At 38.4% G+C, this 18,456-nt stretch overlaps 5 protein-coding genes across 6 annotated transcripts; 3 read left to right on the forward strand and 2 right to left on the reverse strand.

The window, feature by feature from the left end:
- The first annotated feature begins 144 nt into the window (after positions 1-144).
- Positions 145-1,435, forward strand: LOC6651797 (dehydrodolichyl diphosphate synthase complex subunit NUS1). 2 transcript variants are annotated; one of them, XM_002074228.4, is made up of 3 exons: positions 145-282; positions 334-895; positions 984-1,435. In XM_002074228.4, the coding sequence occupies exons 2-3, from the start codon at positions 413-415 to the stop codon at positions 1,329-1,331; spliced, it is 831 nt and encodes a 276-aa protein (XP_002074264.1). In that variant the 5' UTR covers positions 145-282; positions 334-412; the 3' UTR covers positions 1,332-1,435. The 2 variants fall into 2 exon arrangements, with proteins under 2 accessions (XP_002074264.1, XP_015032087.1); XM_015176601.3 differs by having other exon boundaries at positions 145-278.
- A 105-nt stretch (positions 1,436-1,540) lies between these two features.
- Positions 1,541-6,741, reverse strand: LOC6651800. Its single transcript, XM_002074229.4, has 5 exons — positions 6,618-6,741; positions 5,613-5,789; positions 4,071-4,290; positions 3,400-3,994; positions 1,541-2,565 (listed from the first exon to the last, which is right to left on the reverse strand). The coding sequence occupies exons 2-5, from the start codon at positions 5,702-5,704 to the stop codon at positions 1,781-1,783; spliced, it is 1,692 nt and encodes a 563-aa protein (XP_002074265.2). The 5' UTR covers positions 5,705-5,789; positions 6,618-6,741; the 3' UTR covers positions 1,541-1,780.
- Positions 6,742-12,273: 5,532 nt separating this feature from the next.
- Positions 12,274-14,111, forward strand: LOC6651770 (integrator complex subunit 14). Its single transcript, XM_002074230.3, has 2 exons — positions 12,274-12,820; positions 12,880-14,111. The coding sequence occupies exons 1-2, from the start codon at positions 12,280-12,282 to the stop codon at positions 14,085-14,087; spliced, it is 1,749 nt and encodes a 582-aa protein (XP_002074266.2). The 5' UTR covers positions 12,274-12,279; the 3' UTR covers positions 14,088-14,111.
- Positions 14,112-14,227: 116 nt separating this feature from the next.
- Positions 14,228-14,928, forward strand: LOC6637540. Its single transcript, XM_002060668.4, has 2 exons — positions 14,228-14,612; positions 14,672-14,928. Exons 1-2 carry the CDS (start codon positions 14,274-14,276, stop codon positions 14,840-14,842), a joined length of 510 nt encoding a protein of 169 aa, XP_002060704.1. The 5' UTR covers positions 14,228-14,273; the 3' UTR covers positions 14,843-14,928.
- Positions 14,843-17,544, reverse strand: LOC6651857 (phospholipase A-2-activating protein). The gene is made up of 4 exons (XM_002074232.4): positions 17,309-17,544; positions 16,375-17,244; positions 15,679-16,311; positions 14,843-15,621 (listed from the first exon to the last, which is right to left on the reverse strand). The coding sequence occupies exons 1-4, from the start codon at positions 17,464-17,466 to the stop codon at positions 14,910-14,912; spliced, it is 2,373 nt and encodes a 790-aa protein (XP_002074268.2). The 5' UTR covers positions 17,467-17,544; the 3' UTR covers positions 14,843-14,909.
- Positions 17,545-18,456: the final 912 nt, after the last annotated feature.

The raw sequence follows: 18,456 nt of genomic DNA on the forward strand, positions 1-18,456 counted from the left end.
CTGTGAGGAAAATTGTTGCATTTCCAATATTTGTATTTTATTCAATTTTTCTACTTTATTTAATCAGTCCGTAGCTGGAGTTTCTCACGCAAAAAGCTGAAATTGCAACACTGATTGCAACACCCTGTAAACGCTTCGATAATTAATCGATAACAAACGTGAGGCTCCGGCAGAGTAGAACAGAGCCAGAACCACGTATTTATTTCAATGAGTAGCGAACTAAAACTATGTTTGTTTAATTAAAACTACAACGTCCGAAAGAGGATTTAACTGCAAACGTGGGTGAGTTGCCTGTGAAGACAATCAAACCGTTTTTATCCTATCTTGCCGCAGGTTATGTTTGCTACCAATAAGGACGATAACAACAACAACAGGTTTAGGAGCAGGAGCATATACATCCAAAAGCATCATAATGCATGAAATAATTTGTATGCTGATCGGCCGACTGCTGCTGCTCTTGGTGGCCGCGTATGAGCTAATATGGCGACTGCGCCAGCGTCTACATGCACTTGTATTTTGGTCATATGACTATTGGCGTAGCACAGCCGCGCGTGAGCGGGCGGAGCGGGCGGTGTTAGAGCGCTGCCGCTTTGAGTGCACAAAGTTGCCAAAACATTTGGTGCTCGTGATAGCTCCAAACGAAGCTTATGTCGATGCTGTTCTCCTAACGCGTCTTTTTGGATTTGCTTTGAAAGTTGGTATCCAGCATGTGAGTGTGTATGATAGGCGGGAACAGGACAAAGGTTACGTAGACTTGGCTGCCGTGGGAGAAATGCAAGCAGATGGGCGTTTTACATGGCCTCCAATTAAAGTTCCAAAGAAGGAAGAAAATGGTTATAAACTAAATGGCAACGGCTACACAAATGGTGGGACGCCGCACTTCGAACAGCTAAAGGTAATGCTCTTATCAATAGCCGGAAGTAATCGGCTATTCTTATCACCATCCGAAATACATCTATTAATTTGTCTGTCTTTCACGATAGCTCTATCAAATAAAGGCTAACGACGGGCATGCCCTGATAGCTGATGTTTGCCGTGAGCTCTATCAACAGCGAAAGACGGAATTCGTGCAAAACCTATTGCAGGATCAGCGTCGGGAAGCGATCACCGAACAAATCAGTGAAATGTTAGGCAAACGTTTGGGTTTTGTGGTTCCAGAACCGGAATTAGGTTTGATATTTGCTCGTCAAACATGCACGTATGGCCTTTTGCCTTGGCATGTACGTTTCACCGAGTTCCATACGCATCCCAGTGGACGTTATTTTGATGTTCACTCATTTACCCAGTTGCTGTACAAATATTCTCGCTGTGAGCAACGTTGGGGCAAATGAAACGCCTCCTGTGTACAATATTGATTAGTTACTTTTTTCCTATCTGTAAAAATTCATGCTAAGTAAGTAAGAATAAACGAAATGTATTTCCGATATTTAAAAAATAAGTTTTGCAGCTTATGCTTGTGCATAATTTGGAACCATTAATTATATATTAATTTAGTCATACCATTTATTGGTCATCATTTATCAAAACAAAGAAAATATAGTTTATTTTACATACAAATGTTTTATTTCAGCCATTTGTCAATACATTTCATATTTTCCATTTAATTGAACGAACTTTGTCCCCCGATATCAGCAGTATTAATTCAAATTCAATATGTTATAATACGATTTCTTTTTGAAATATGATCAATTCTTGTGTGAGTTTATGTAGTTGGACTTAGAATCTAAAGTTAAGGTTATTGCTGTATATCGTATATTTATTTAAGCTGACTTGCTTCATTTTATTTGCTCTCAGATCCTTGCGGTTGTGCATGTCGCTTGGACAACAAATTGACATCGGTTAGATATTGGTTTTTGTCAATGTTATGCGGTCCCGGACCAGTGGGCATACGTTCATGCAGCAAATGGAAAGAATTACGCAGATCTTCCAGTGAATCGGCTAGACCCTTCTTAATGTTGGCAAACTCTCCGGACATTAGAGTCAATTTGCCAAGTAAATAATTTAAATTATCATCCATATCGATCATATGTTTCTTTGTCTCCTCCACCTTGCCACTTAGACCCATCATTGTGTTGAAAGTGCTATTCACATAGCCATCGTGGCCGGCCTGCATTAGGGAGAGCATCTCCCGGCTTTGGCTTATTTCGCTGCTCATAATCTCGATGCGATGCCACACCTGAGTGAGACCAGTGTCGAGCAGGTTACTAATATTGCGATTGGCTTCCGACTGGGTATTCACAATGGTCAAATCCGTGGCACTGAATCGTGCCTTCAGGAATTCCGTCATTTCGGCTACTTGTTTTTCCAGCAGTTGACTAACTCGCTGCACAATTTGCAATGTACCGAACTCAACCTTGCGCTGTGTGTCCAAGACCACCTCGGAGTTGGTCATCATTATGTTATTGAACTTGCCCATTGCCTCGAAGCCATCGTTCAGTTTGCTATTGCTGGCATTAATCGCCGCAAAGAATTTGTTCAGTTCACCCATATCAGCAGACAATTGCTTAACGTCTCCTTGAATGTTTGACTCGGCTTGGCTCAGTTTTTCCGTTGTTTTGACCAGAGCTGGAAAGGACGTGACATAGTAGGTATTAAATGGTTGTCGGTTGTTCTTATAGTACATTGTCATTTTATAGAATATTTCAAAAGTTTTTACTTCATTATTGTATTCCTTTTGATAAGCATTATCAAAAATCTAATTTCATTAGAAACTAACGCTCCTTAAAAAAAAGGAATTATCCTGTACTAATGCTATTAATAAAATAAATTTAAATTTAAACATAAAATTCGTTTGTTGATCTATTTTTCTTTTCCAATATATCCAAGGGGCTCACAATTGTATATTAAAATATATTACGTATAATATATGTATATACTTTAAAATTAATACCTCGTAAATGAATTGAATACTTTAACTTATCAAATTTAAAAACATGGATAGCAATTTTTGAAGGTAATCGAAATGTTCTTTCAATATATGTTGAACATTGTCCATTTGAGGATCAAACGACTATGATTTTAATTAACAAGATTGAAAAAGCTGTAGCCATCAAATTTGGTATTGATCTTCCATTATAGCCACATTTATACAATTTAGTTAATTATGAATCTGAATTGTGTCGAAAGGCAAACAATGTAATTGAATTATTTTTGTTTGATAAGTTTTAGTTGGATAATCATAACCTGAGTCAGCTTTTTAAAGCTGATAAGCCTAACGGAATTTTACACTATACGTGGAATAATGTGACTAAAGTGAACACGTAATTAAAGAGTAATAAAATTGGAAAAGGAAATCTTAGATTTGAAGTATTAAATAGTCACAGCTTGTTAAAAACAATATGAATTTAAATATACCTAAGTAAACCGATTAAAATTATAAACATCTTAAAGTCTACCTACCTGTTGTCTGAGCCGCAACAGTCTCACTTTTCAGGGCTGCCAAGGCATTTAGTGTCTCATTGTTTAGTTCCTGAATGTAGGCCTTGTCCTGTTCATTGAGACCAGCAATGGCAAGTGATGGAGCAGGTGTCGATGGTGGCGGAGCATTTCGCAAATCGGCCAAATCAGTGCTCAAAGCAGTTAGACGCTGCATAAGTTGTGATTCAAACTCATTATTCTTGACCGGAGGAGCAGCTGTGGTCACAGCGGCAGCAGCCTTATGTTCCTGCAGTTTTGCCTCGATTTGGGACAGCAGATCACTTGTCTTTGGCATCTTTTCGAAACCTTGTTCATTCTTAAGTGCAGATTGTTTATTGCTATCCAAGAGATTAGTAACCTGAGTGGAAAGTTTTTTGAGTTCATCCAAAACTTGTTTATTGATTTGCTGTTGGTCCTCGATAAACTCTTTGGGCAAGCCGCTGGCGGCTGGTGCAGTAGCCGGCTGGGGATTGCCTGGTGGATTTTTGAAACATTCGTCATTCTCACGCATCCATTTGAACATGTGTTCCATGGCCTGATTGAATTTCTCCGACTGAGCATTATACTTTTCCTCTTGCTGTTTTGTGGGGCAATGGGAAATGAAGAATGGTTCTATTTTAAAGAGTTTCCTGTTACTGTTTTAGGTTACTCACGGTTATAAGCATTGTCTCAATCTGACTGACACGTTCATCCAGACGTCCGAATATCCCATTTATGGGCTCTAAACTTTTTTGTCCCTTTTGCAGCGATTGCATAGCCTTTTTCATTATCTCACCCAAAGCACGTTCGCGATGTTCATGTCGTTCCAGTTTATTGTCTAGCTGATTGTATGAATAGATCAGAGATTGAATTGTGCCGCGAAGTTCCTCATTGCTGGAAATCAGAAGAAGGGGATTCAATAGTTCAATAGAGGGAGTATGCTTAAAATTAGCTTCAGTGTGGATCATTAATCATTCTCTACCGCACTAGGCCCTCATCATTACATCATCAGGCGGCAATCAGGCATCTTTTGATGGTGATTCTGTGGAAGTGCCAGGCCCATCGTCGTCAGGGTCAGAAACCCTTTTAATTTCTGTTTTTATGTGAAATGCATTTAAGTTAGAACTCCGAGGGAGAATATACATATATGTCTTTCGCTCTTTCCCACTTTAAGTGCCGGGCAATGTTAGACAACATCTGCATCTGCATCCCATTTGCATGCAGTTGAGTGATTGTTATTCTTGTTGTTGTTGTTGTTGTTGATGTTGCAGTAAAAACATTCTCGGGACAAAAATAAACAACCAAACCGACAGATGAACGAACGGGACACATCAACAACAGCTTCGGTTCTTTTGAAGGGGCAGGCAAAATAGTCATTAGTTTTGGCAGTGCACAGAGAAGAAGTTGGAATTGGAGTTGGTATTGGAGTGCATATGGATTTGTATAGCATGGGCATATGACCATATGGGGTGGGGCCCATATAATAAAAGCGAGACCTATGGCTGGAAATAGAGGCGCCTATTTGATGTCTTGTGCACTTGGCTAACCCAAAAACAAAAAGAAGAAAAACTACTTTATGTGTCTAAATTAGATATAAAACCAAAGTGCCAACATTTGTTTGAAATGTGTCAAGATTTTGATGAGCACTTGGAAGAATGATTTCCGTTTCAGAACCCATTGGGGGTCGGAGAATACTGGATGTTATGAATGAACTGCACAAATATAAAAGAATATATATATTCAAAGTTTTCCCAACATTTTATAATAATACAAAACATAACTTATTCCATTTTGATGTTTACTTTGAATTGTGTTTATCTAAAATTTTGTTATTAAACTGTTTTCAAAAATAATCGCCAATATTATTCCTGTTTGGAAGAAAACAACAAATTATTACGCATTTTATAGAGTCCAATTTTTTAAAATCGCCGAATATCCATTTTTAAAGGCATCTATTTCAAACTTGTTCCACTATTACAAGTTTGAGGGGGCGATCATGGACATTGACTCATAGAATCAATTAATTTTAAATTAAGTTATCATCTTTAACTAAAGTAAATGGATATAAGTAGTAATTTATAAAAAACATCTGAATGATTCTATTTGACTTTAATAAGAGTTTTAGTTATATCTCTATTAAAACTATAGTATGGTATATTATTTTACTGTATACTACAGTATAGATCGCCTATATTCATTTCAAATGATGTACTTACGTGACCGGCGATGCTGTGATAGTTTGACAAAGTCCCAAGGCAATGATAGCTAAAAGCATTAAATTAGTTCTCCCACTTCTCATTGTCAACATTATGATTATGCGTGGTGGTCTTCCTCTTTGGATACTGATGATCAGCAATTAGTAGACAAATCCTAGCAAAATACGCGTGATCGATCTTTAAGTAAAAAAAAAAAATGAGCGGAAACAGCGAATCAATGAAGGCTGACAAAATAAATTGATATGGCGACGTACAAATGTTTCAATTTATTGCTTATTATTAACCACAGGCAAAATGGGTTTTGTTATAACTACAAAGGAATTTGTTTATAATAAACACTATACCGATGGATAAACAGCAGATCAGCAAATTTATTGCATCGCAATGCAACGGGAACAAACAAACTTCTGGAGAGATGCCAATGGATTGGCATGAGAGATTAAAACAAAAAGTTTTTAAGCAAACAATGCAATGACCATTTGTTCCTTGTTGCGAAGCCGGACCCCCTTACCCCGCCAACCCCCACCCACACCCGCCAGTCAATCATAAATCGAAAAGGAAATTGCATTGCATTACATATAATTAGACCTCGTAGATGCGTTCTATATATACATAAGTATGTATAAAAGAGACGATGATAAGCAAATGACGCGAATTTTTCTTCACCGATTTTATTGTGTGGACCAGTTTTGTTTTGTTTGTATATTTTCTTTCTTATTTATGGAGGGAGAGTATGGAAATAAAAAACAAAATTGGGTCATAAATATGTAAAGGGAAAATTTAATTACGTTCATTAGCACGCGAATTTCTGCTTTTTTTTTTTTTTGCTGTGGTCCCAAAACAAAACACAATGTCCTTATCTGTGTAGCTGACTTATTTGGGTTAAAGGTTGATAAATTTTGATTTCTGGTACGTTAGTAAGTAAAGTTATTATAAATTTACTAACAAATTTAATGAAAAAATTAATGGTATTTGCATAAAGTCTGGGAATATTAGATGTACTACCTTTTTGAATAGTATGTAATTGTCTTCCTTTTGACGTTTAACACTGAAGAAACACTTTTTCTTAAATTTTCTTTAACACTTTATAAGATCGGGACATGCGACACGTCTTCACTGCTCGAGCTGAGAACACTGAATGAAATATAATTGGTGGCGCCTTGATCGGTGAAGAGATCGACTCCGAATAACGTATTGGTGCTCTATGAGATGTTTTTAATTAAATGTAATTAAAAGAGCGTATTGCTCACATATGCAGAGCGGCTTTCTTTCCCGCATATTAGGCATAGAAAGCGCAATTGAATCAAAATTCAATTTATTTTAATACAATACTATTGAATGCAAGGCATGACATTTGTTTATAAGGGTGTGACAATCTTAAGGCTTTTGTATCTGGCGGTTAAATCAAGCCAATTGAATGACAATTTGTTACGTTTTAATCAATTGTTCTAAGCAAATACTTGAAACATCCCGCAGAATTTCTAAACGGTAATGGAAGTGCAAAATGGATGCATTAACAGTGTAAATTTTGTTGCAAAATTTAAGCTTAGTTTGAAATTTGCCGCAATTTGATTGTTATTAAAGTTTTTAGTCAACACTGTTTTCTTAGTTTGGGTTCGAGCGTTTTACTCTACTTTAAGACGTAACATTAAATTAATAAATTATTATCCAGCATAATTTGAAATATAAAAATAAATGTAAAACGGAGACAAAAAATCGGATTCCATAAAGCTCTCTCTCAAAGAGGTTCTCAAATTAAGTTTCCTAAGTTGAGCCTTGGATTCGATGGCTTAGCCGCCGGTGGTGCCAGCCAAATAGATGTCCATATGGGGCCCAGTTAACTGGATCTGCCCTTTGACTATTTCCGTTTGTTTTTTGCCGCTGTTTAAATTGGCGGACGGCGCTTTTGAGTTTTTTTTTATACGCTCTCTTCAATGTGACCAAACCGATGCCGCAGATTAAAGTCCTTGGCCGGAATTCCTCATTGAGCCGTTTGGCTAACTTAAGCATCCAGTTATCCTCTATCGTTCTGTTTGGCGCAGTAAGTTCATGAATGCCCAGGCCGCAGTATCTTTTAGCTTGCACTTGTGGCTCCATTTTCTTGGAAAATCGTATTGTATCTTTTAAATGATTTTATTTCAATCTAAACTTGCGGCGTTGCCTTTCCCGCCTAATAATTTTAAATAATTCGATAAGAAGACGCCGCTCGACTATATGCTTACCAACCTATCGATTATTTTCCCAAAACACATTGGCAGCACTGTTGCACGGCGAGAGGGCAAAAAGTTACGGCAAGATTTGATATGTGCGTAAAGTTAGCCACACTGTTAATGCCGAGTTATCCACAACCCTCTGTTAACCCACTGTTAAGTTTTTTGCATTTTTGATTTTCAATTTTTCAGCTATTTAGTAACTATTTTAAATGAAATAAAGTTTAATATGCTAAAAAATATATCAATCTATTGTTTTTATTCACTTTTGGAGGATTTTGAGCATTCTATATATTTACAATTTGTCCATGAAAATGGGCATTTTACGTATTCGTTCAGCACAGCTCCAAAGGCACAGCTCAATGACAATGAAATGCCAGAATTTTCCCCAATTATTCATTATAATCCCCAAGAAATTTCAATGAAAACGTGTGAACGGTTTTCGAGAAAATTGCATTTTTGTTGACCACCCATGTTTTTCCCCATACAAAATATGCCAGAAATATGCGCCGACTTTGGCGGGAATGCACACTTTTCCAAGAACACAGCTCAATGGACATTGAATGCCAGAATGATCAGTGGACTTTCAGGAATATGTGCATAGAATTTTATTCAGAATGTGTGAAAGGTTTTCAAGAAATATGTAAAAATATATGGGTACCTCAATGAAATAAATATTTTTTGTGCAAAGCCAATTCGCCTCAATTTTCTTCTTCTTCCCCTTTTTATATCCCCATACAAAATATGTCAAAAATTGCGCCGACTTTGGCGAGAATGCACACTTTTCCAAGAACACAGCTCAATGGACATTGAATGCCAGAATGATCAATGGACTTTAAGGAATATGTGCATAGAATTTTATTGGGAATGTGTGAAAGGTTTTCGAGAAATATGCATAAATATATAGGCGCCTCGAAGAAATAAATTTCGCTTCAGCAATGGCAATTCGCCGCTCTGTTTTCATGCTCGCGGCTCATTTGAGACTCGCGGCTCGTTTTGAGACTCGCGGCTCGTTTTGAGACTCGCGGCTCATTTTGAGACTCGCGGCTCAATTTGATATTCGCCGCTCAGCTCTCTTCTTCTTCCCCCTTATTATATCCCCATACAAAATATGCCAGAAATATGCGCCGACTTTGGCGAGAATGCACACTTTTCCAAGAACACAGCTCAATGGACATTGAATGCCAGAATGATCAATGGACTTTCAGAAATATGTGCATAGAATTTTATTCAGAACGTGTGAAAGGTTTTCGAGAAATATGCATAAATGTAAGGGTATATATTTGTTCAGCAAAGGCAGGTTGCCGTTCAGTTTTGAATTTCGCCTTTCCATATGGTGGAATAGGGGGATCAGGCACATATGGTGCCGATGAAATATTGGGTTTTGCACTGTGGTACACGTGTGGTAATAAAAACATTTTGATGTTTTCTTAGTAATAATATTAGATATATTTATGTAGGCTTTCTTAAAAATATGAATAAACTTAATGAAATATGTAATTTTTAAATTTGTCTTTCTCATTTAAAGGAGAATTGTAGTGATGTTTACATACATATATGTATGTTCGTGGAACTGCAAGCAAATTTGTTGTAAACAAATGAGACTTGAACCATTGTATCATTCTGGTAGTTTGTTCTCGTTGTTTATTTAAATTATTAATAAAACAAATTCATTCGCACTTTTACAAAAAAGCAAAAACAACTTTCTTAATTACGAGAAAGAAATTAGAAGCATAGAAAGAAATTTTGAATAATAAAAAAAAAACTCTCCTCCGCTAGGATTCGAACCTCTACCTATTTTATATATGCATATGAAAAAGATGCAAGTTACAAATTAAAATTATAAAACCTCCACTAGGATTCGAACCCGTATGTATTTTATATATACGTATCATATACATGCTCCCCATATACTTTTTATACCCTTGCAGAGGGTATTATAAAATTGGTCAGATGTTTGTAACGCACAGAAGGAGACGTTTCCGACCCCATAAAGTATATATATTCTTGATCACCATGAGAAGCTGAGTTGATATAGCCATAACCGTCTGTCCGTCCGTCCGTCCGTCTGTGCGAATGCGTTTGACTCACCCGTCTTAAGAGCTATCGGGCTGAAATTTTTTTTCGGAATTTTTTTTACCCGGTTTAGGTTTGGAACCCGCACGTGGGTTTTTTTTTTTGTCTATTTTTTTTTTTTTCTTATGTTTATTTTAAAGGATATGACAAAAATCAAATAGTGTCAGTATCAATACATATATATTTATAAATTTACAAAACAAAAAATTAAAATTAAGCCAAAAAAAGTATATGGGGAGCATGTATATGACACGTATATATAAAATACATACGGGTTCGAATCCTAGTGGAGGTTTTATAATTTTAATTTGTAACTTGCATCTTTTTCATATGCATATATAAAATAGGTAGAGGTTCGAATCCTAGCGGAGGAGAGTTTTTTTTTTATTATTCAAAATTTCTTTCTATGCTTCTAATTTCTTTCTCGTAATTAAGAAAGTTGTTTTTGCTTTTTTGTAAAAGTGCGAATGAATTTGTTTTATTAATAATTTAAATAAACAACGAGAACAAACTACCAGAATGATACAATGGTTCAAGTCTCATTTGTTTACAACAAATTTGCTTGCAGTTCCACGAACATACATATATGTATGTAAACATCACTACAATTCTCCTTTAAATGAGAAAGACAAATTTAAAAATTACATATTTCATTAAGTTTATTCATATTTTTAAGAAAGCCTACATAAATATATCTAATATTATTACTAAGAAAACATCAAAATGTTTTTATTACCACACGTGTACCACAGTGCAAAACCCAATATTTCATCGGCACCATATGTGCCTGATCCCCCTATTCCACCATATGGAAAGGCGAAATTCAAAACTGAACGGCAACCTGCCTTTGCTGAACAAATATATACCCTTACATTTATGCATATTTCTCGAAAACCTTTCACACGTTCTGAATAAAATTCTATGCACATATTTCTGAAAGTCCATTGATCATTCTGGCATTCAATGTCCATTGAGCTGTGTTCTTGGAAAAGTGTGCATTCTCGCCAAAGTCGGCGCATATTTCTGGCATATTTTGTATGGGGATATAATAAGGGGGAAGAAGAAGAGAGCTGAGCGGCGAATATCAAATTGAGCCGCGAGTCTCAAAATGAGCCGCGAGTCTCAAAACGAGCCGCGAGTCTCAAAACGAGCCGCGAGTCTCAAATGAGCCGCGAGCATGAAAACAGAGCGGCGAATTGCCATTGCTGAAGCGAAATTTATTTCTTCGAGGCGCCTATATATTTATGCATATTTCTCGAAAACCTTTCACACATTCCCAATAAAATTCTATGCACATATTCCTTAAAGTCCATTGATCATTCTGGCATTCAATGTCCATTGAGCTGTGTTCTTGGAAAAGTGTGCATTCTCGCCAAAGTCGGCGCAATTTTTGACATATTTTGTATGGGGATATAAAAAGGGGAAGAAGAAGAAAATTGAGGCGAATTGGCTTTGCACAAAAAATATTTATTTCATTGAGGTACCCATATATTTTTACATATTTCTTGAAAACCTTTCACACATTCTGAATAAAATTCTATGCACATATTCCTGAAAGTCCACTGATCATTCTGGCATTCAATGTCCATTGAGCTGTGTTCTTGGAAAAGTGTGCATTCCCGCCAAAGTCGGCGCATATTTCTGGCATATTTTGTATGGGGAAAAACATGGGTGGTCAACAAAAATGCAATTTTCTCGAAAACCGTTCACACGTTTTCATTGAAATTTCTTGGGGATTATAATGAATAATTGGGGAAAATTCTGGCATTTCATTGTCATTGAGCTGTGCCTTTGGAGCTGTGCTGAACGAATACGTAAAATGCCCATTTTCATGGACAAATTGTAAATATATAGAATGCTCAAAATCCTCCAAAAGTGAATAAAAACAATAGATTGATATATTTTTTAGCATATTAAACTTTATTTCATTTAAAATAGTTACTAAATAGCTGAAAAATTGAAAATCAAAAATGCAAAAAACTTAACAGTGGGTTAACAGAGGGTTGTGGATAACTCGGCATTAACAGTGTGGCTAACTTTACGCACATAGATTTGATGGCAATTTTTAACGGCTTGGCGAATTCTGCACTGAGAAAAATATTTTATGTATGTTTTTCATATATTTATATTTACATTAATATTATATTTCATTATTTATATATTTACATTAGATCATGAAGGGCATACAAAATATGAAAGAGAAAACTGCACCTTTTGCAGTATCAGAACCCGTTTCTCACGGTGTATAAAGTCAGACGAATTCTCGCTAATAGGGGGTGTTTGTGTTTGTTTTTTTTTGTTGTATTTTTGTTTTGTGGAAATCCAGAAGCAGCTAAAACGATTGCCAAATTTAATGAGAGGAATTGGAGCAAAAACACAAAATGCCAACAATTATAGCGTTGGATGCTTCGCTGTCCATGATTCGTCCCATTCCCGGACGAAATGAGCACACATATCAATCCTTGGCTGTCAAGGGCATACAGAACCTTTTGGATAATTTGACTGCAGCTGGCAAACTGGAGCATGTGGCTCTTGTTTCATTCTCAACTGTTACCGAACTCAAAGTGGATTTCACCCGGGACTATGAGCAAATCCGGCAAGCAGTGAAAAAGATTGAGCCATTGGACAAGGCATGCTTTATAACCATGCTACAGACGGTGGTTCAACTAATGGCCAGTTGGGGTAGCCAGAATATATTGCAATTAGTTGTTTTCACCGACTGTGGTCTTGGCTTTGGGAGTACATCGCTCAGTGGGTTCATAGAGGCCTACACTGGCAAAGAGTCGGAGGCGGAGTATGGCTGGCTTAAAACGCTGGCGGCGTACAATATTAACATTGTGTGTCTGGGACTCCATGCGGATCACTATTTTACGCGTGGTCTAACTGTGTACCAGCAACTGCTTGACGTTGCCCATTTGAAGGGTGAGTCTTGTAATTTCAGTGATTACTGTAAAACTTAACCACTTTTTCTTTTTTTTTAGGTCAGCTCTTTACGACGAAGCCGGTCAAACAACTAGTCGATGGGGCTAGTAATGGAGGCGAAGCTCCGAGTACTGGGAGTCATAAAAGTGAATTGGGGCGCACTACTGTTTTTGAGCTAGTGGAGCGGCTATGCGAAAGTAGCTACAAGTCCACAGAGGTTACCCTAAAATGTGGCAGCTATTTTCGAATGGAAACTCCTGTACTTCTCTGGCCACCGACGTCACATGAGCCCAAGTTGTGTCACATTGAACCAATCATCGAAGTCCGCGGATTTCTAGCCCTTTCGGACATTGGTTCGCCGGCAATACTAAGTCGCCACTGGGTTCTGCCCAAATTTGAACGCGAAAAGCCAACTAGTCGTCGATCGGGTAGCATGGCTGCTGTGGCCAAGCCCCCGAAATTGGATATTAATAATCCGAATTATGAGATGGAGAAACTGGAACAGGACATTCGCGATTTCTACGCGAAAGATTCAAAAGAGGCGGATGCAGGAGAAAGCGGTGACGACGCTGATGTTACCATTGTGCTTAAGCACAGCTCTGGACCCCTACAGATGGAACAGCAGAAAGAATCATTCTGTGTTTTACTGCATGGTGCCCTTAAAATGGAGAACATGGCCGCCTTGGTGCAGTTGGCTGATAAATGGTATGGCTTCATTTATGCATTTAATGATGCAAAGAAGAAATCAAATTTGATGCTAAACATTCTTCCTCCGGGCACCAATGTTATACCATGGTTGGGTGATCTGGAACTTCTTGGATTTACCGAAGATCTAGCTCCGGGCGAAACTGCCAGTTTTCCGGTACGCGCTGAGCGACGTTCCTATTCCCAGAGTAGTGTTGTGTGGATACGACAGGCAAGTCTGCAATCGGATGTGCAAAAAGTTTTGCGGCATGCCAAGAAAATGCCCGATAAAACTCAGCATTTCTATAAAGAACTGAATCGCATAAGGCGTGCTGCTTTGGCTTTGGGTTTCGTTGAATTGCTCGAAGCTCTGGCAATGCTATTAGAAAAGGAATTCGCCCATCTTAGCCTCAACGGGGCCAGCAGTGAGTGCACTATGCAACTGCAGCATGCTGCCACCGAATTAAGAAAGACTTCGAATCGTGATATCAAATCCACTATAGCGCCGCTTCAAAAAGTGGGAACCGGTGACAGTAGTAGTGGAACAAGTGCGTCCACATCTACGCCTGGTTATTTGTATTAAGTGAAATAAATGTCTTAAATAAAAGCCTTAACATGTAGTTTATTAAAAACAAAATACCTAATCTTTCCTGAAATTTTAAATACAGCTGGCGACAACTAGTTATCGATAATTTAAAGCTGAATTAGTCGTTATCGAAACAACAAAACGAAAGGAAAACAAAGCAGAAAAGAAAAACAAAACAAGAAGATGGGTCCAGAATTACCTACTGATCCCGGAGAACTGGATCAATTCTCTACGCCTGCCATTCCCCATCCTGGCGAGACAGAGACCGATGACAGTGACGATGCCTATAATGGATACGAACCCCTGGCAATGGAAGACGAGCCTCAAGCGGCAGCATCTGCAGTTCCCACTTCACCTGAAGATGACGACAAAAATATTGATTTGACCACAGCGAAAGTGACACATGGGGATCCCAATATGCCGCCCATTGAACCTGTCGACACCGAAATCGAACGTCAAGTGTGGAACGAGCCTCGTCCAAGAGAACTTGAAATTGAGCTCGATAAAACAAAAACCGATCAGGTTAGACAGTTGTCTAAAATTTCTAAAATTTAAAGAAGGTAATGTCTGTTTTAATTCAGATTCTGAGTGCCATGTCAAAGATTACATTACCGAATATAACAGTGCCCGATTGGGCCAAGGGTGTACCAGAAGAAAGTTGGAAACAGGAGCTGCTTGATCGCATACAAAACAGGCAACAGCAGCAGAAAAAAGATGCATTCCCCTCTTCCTCCTCCTCAACCAGTAAATAGTTTATTTAAATTTATATGTATTTAATTAGGAAAAATCGAACACCAATATACAATTTAGACTTGGTTCTCAAAATGCAGCCAATAGAGCCTGTCCTGCCGAGTTAAGCTTGCTAAAATTCTCGCCTTGAGGTGTGTTGGTCAACTCACGTAATTTATCCATTACATAGTCCACAGAGACAACCTGTGCAATGGTTTCCTGGCCGCATGATGTTGTGGTTAAATTGCCAATGGCAACCACCGAACGATAACAGGACTCTAAATCCTTTGCCCATTTAAACAACTCTACAACTCCGGTGGTTACGGCATGACATATATCTGGATTTGTCCGACCCATGGTCTGAGCAATTGTTACATTCAGATAGAAAGTGGAAACGGCAATCTGTAGATTGGGGCTTCCAGCCCGAATACCGCCTACAAGCTCGATAATTTTTGGGAACAAAGTTTCGATCTGCTGACGTCCAGATTGATGGGTCAAGGCATTAGCCAGGCATCGTACAACCATCAATTGATTGGCAGCCGATCCACTTAAGTGCGGCAGCACGGTATTCAGGAAATTGTGACTGGTATTGAGAGCACTAAAGATAGCCTCGTTGCGTACAGCCAAGCGTACAACATCAATAACTGGAAACAGCATTCCAGCTGGCCATTTAAGTAGCAACATCAAAGCGTCAAGAGAAGTCAAGTCCAATTCAGGAGATTGATCTGCAAGTTTAACGACTGCCAGCAATAGTTCTTCGCCCACTTTGCCCTCCGCGAGAGTAAGTTTATTGTTGAACTCTCTGCAAACAGAACATTAATTAAGAAAAATTACCAAGTGAGATCATAATGCGCCTCACCTCATTTTCTCTAGCACTTTGTTGGCATCGCAAGTGTCAAAAGTACGATAGCTGGTGACCGGAAAATGCTTATCGCCGGATCGTACAAAATTTACATCGATTTTGGGCTGGGCGCTGCTGCTGCTTGTTGTTGAATAGCTCGAAGCTCCGGTAAATGGATCCATATTTCCACCGCCACCGAGATTCGTATTACTAGAGCCGGGCACATACCGTGAACCACCTGTAAATGGGTCCTGATAACCGGTTGATGTTTGTTGCGTCACCACCGTAGAATTTTCCGAATTCTTCACTATGAAATTTGCCACCTGATCCAAATAGGCTTGTGGTAGATTATTTTTGTGAATAAAGGATTGGGCTGCTTGCCAAGGATCTTCGCCGCGATTGTAAGGCAACTTAATGGGTGGCTCCGTATCGGATATGTCGACACTAAAGACATAATCATATTCCTTGCCCTCATGCAGTTTCTTGCCCGAACTAGTTTGTGTTCCGCCAGTGGCACCGGTAACATCACCCACTAGATTCCATTTTCCCAACTCCCAGCTGTAGCATTTGACAGAACCATCGGGATACCTCACCATTTTCGTTTGACCATCGCGTGTACCATTTGAAAGCAAGGCTTCAGGACCCGGAAGACTGCAACAAGAACAAAATATGTAAAGGGGAATGTTGTAGAAGTAAAGAGTATGTTAATCTTACTCTGTCTTTTTAATGCCTCCGATTTCTTCGTTCATTTCCGATTTTCTTGTGGCTACGGCTAGATCAAAGGCTTGTCTTAGGATCTTATTGGCCTGACGAGCTGGATCCTGGCTAAACACTCGGACAATGCCATCGCTGCAGCCAGTTACAATGTCCCCGTTTTGCAGACAGGTTACCGACCACACCGAAATAGCTGGATGTAAGATGGGCGCACCAAGTTCCTTCCCAGTAATGACATTCCACATGCGTAGCGTACTATCCTCTCCGCATGAAACCACAATATGCTCACCGAGAGCCTCATTAGTAGCCATGGCGTAGATATAGTTGGTGTGGCCATTCAATTGACGCACACACTCGCCGTCCTCGTTCCAGAAGCGTAAGACAGCATCATTGCCGCAGGAGAGCAATGAATTTGCCGGCAGTGAAATTAGAGAGCGTACACAGTCTGTGTGTCCCTTGAGCAGTCTTAATTTGTCGCCACTTTCATTCCAATAGTAAATGCACTTGTCGGCCCCGGCTGTAACATACTTCGATTGGTCATACAGTGTGGCTACTGCCCAGACAGCCGCTTCATGCCCCTGAAGCGTAATAAATGTCACTTCGCCGGTTTCGCCAATAGTCCAGACGCGCGCTGTTTTATCCCAACTGCCGCTTATGAGGCTTCTCGGTTTCAATGCACCTGCTACAGTACATACCGTCGATTCGTGACCCTTTAGCGTGAGAAGGGGAATTAAGCTTTCGTCTTCTTTGTAAATACAAATGGTGGCATCGTTGCTGGCCGTGCAAATCCATTGTTCCTTTGCGAGGTAGTAAATAAATGAGATAAAATTTTTATGATCCTGTAGAGTTACACTCTCAATATACTCGTTTCTGTAAATGTATTGCAAATCTTTTTGTTGGAATGATAATTACAGTGAATAAAGAGGATACGAACCCGCTTGGCTTCCATAGTTTGGTACTTTTATCGCGCGACCCAGACAGAATTACTTGCCCTCCTAAAGGTGTGACAGCTCCAGCTGCCACCGCCCGAACATCCATGCTGTGTCCTAAAAGTTCACAGCTCAGCTTGTAATTGTCCAAAGAAGGCTCCATTGTTGCTATTTCTATGTGTGGCGGCCAATCTGACTTTGCTCTTTTCTTTATTTTACTTTGTCCGGTTTTTTTGGTCGAAGAGTGTTGGAAACTGATGAATTTAAAGTGTTGGTGAAAAATTTCATAATGCAAAAACAACGATAATTATCGTCTAATGACTTGAAAAATTTGAACTTGTAACTTTCATATTTGGATATTAAAGGAAATAATTAATAATAAGAATGCAAATCCATCTATAAAGAAAATAAATAAAAAAAACCAACATAAAACAAATCCAACCAAAAATTCTGCATAAAATTCAGATTCCATAGCTAATCATGATCAACGCCAATGTCGCCAAGTATTATATAGAAGTCAACTTAAAATGTATTAAATTCAAGGGTTATCTTTTTGTTTGATTGTTTATATAACCAAAACCCAATGATCCCTTTCCAATTTAAGAATGAAGTTTATCAGCGCACTTTGAACTTCAAATATTATCAGGAAATTATTTATAGTATCTATGACCAAAACCTAATGACCCCTTCCCAATTTAAGAATGAATTTTATCAGCGCACTGAATTCGAACTTCAAATATTATCAGCAATATATAGTTATTATTCTTTTATTTTTGGGACAAGCATAAAACTGTTCCTGAACTTCAAATGTTCTCAAACAATAGTTTGTTGATAATTATGGTTAAACATTAAAATAAGTAAGAAATGTATGTATTTTGGTCGCCTGATACCAGTTCTATTGTTTGCCTTTATCGCATAATGCATCCAGCCTCTTTTTTGGGTATAAAAGAGACTCCAATATGCAAGCGGGACTTAGTTGTTTTTGTTGAACTATTGTGAAAGTGTTTATAAGTGAAAAGTGAAAAGTGTTTTACGAAATCCTGTCTTCTGCACAGGTCTAGTCCTTTGTAAAGGATTCAAAGGCAAACCATGAATATAAAAGTCGGACTATATTTCCTTGTAATAGGATTATGCAATATAGTGCAGTGTTATA

This window comes from Drosophila willistoni (assembly GCF_018902025.1).
Source record: "Drosophila willistoni isolate 14030-0811.24 chromosome 2R unlocalized genomic scaffold, UCI_dwil_1.1 Seg167, whole genome shotgun sequence".
In the NCBI taxonomy this organism is placed as follows: domain Eukaryota; kingdom Metazoa; phylum Arthropoda; class Insecta; order Diptera; family Drosophilidae; genus Drosophila; species Drosophila willistoni.

Excerpts from the sequence above, each read along its gene's own strand:
- LOC6651797 (XM_002074228.4), top strand. The coding sequence starts at position 413 with ATGCATGAAATAATTTGTATGCTGATCGGCCGACTGCTGCTGCTCTTG. Across the intron at positions 896-983 it reads CGCACTTCGAACAGCTAAAG|CTCTATCAAATAAAGGCTAA; the intron begins GTAATGCTCTTA and ends CTTTCACGATAG.
- LOC6651800 (XM_002074229.4), bottom strand. The coding sequence starts at position 5,704 with ATGTTGACAATGAGAAGTGGGAGAACTAATTTAATGCTTTTAGCTATC. Across the intron at positions 3,995-4,070 it reads TTGAGACAATGCTTATAACC|CAAGAGGAAAAGTATAATGC; the intron begins GTGAGTAACCTA and ends CCCACAAAACAG. Across the intron at positions 2,566-3,399 it reads TGTTGCGGCTCAGACAACAG|CTCTGGTCAAAACAACGGAA; the intron begins GTAGGTAGACTT and ends CGTCCTTTCCAG.
- LOC6651770 (XM_002074230.3), top strand. The coding sequence starts at position 12,280 with ATGCCAACAATTATAGCGTTGGATGCTTCGCTGTCCATGATTCGTCCC. Across the intron at positions 12,821-12,879 it reads TGACGTTGCCCATTTGAAGG|GTCAGCTCTTTACGACGAAG; the intron begins GTGAGTCTTGTA and ends CTTTTTTTTTAG.
- LOC6637540 (XM_002060668.4), top strand. The coding sequence starts at position 14,274 with ATGGGTCCAGAATTACCTACTGATCCCGGAGAACTGGATCAATTCTCT. Across the intron at positions 14,613-14,671 it reads ATAAAACAAAAACCGATCAG|ATTCTGAGTGCCATGTCAAA; the intron begins GTTAGACAGTTG and ends GTTTTAATTCAG.
- LOC6651857 (XM_002074232.4), bottom strand. The coding sequence starts at position 17,466 with ATGGAGCCTTCTTTGGACAATTACAAGCTGAGCTGTGAACTTTTAGGA. Across the intron at positions 16,312-16,374 it reads GGAGGCATTAAAAAGACAGA|TCTTCCGGGTCCTGAAGCCT; the intron begins GTAAGATTAACA and ends TTCTTGTTGCAG. Across the intron at positions 15,622-15,678 it reads AAAGTGCTAGAGAAAATGAG|AGAGTTCAACAATAAACTTA; the intron begins GTGAGGCGCATT and ends TTCTGTTTGCAG.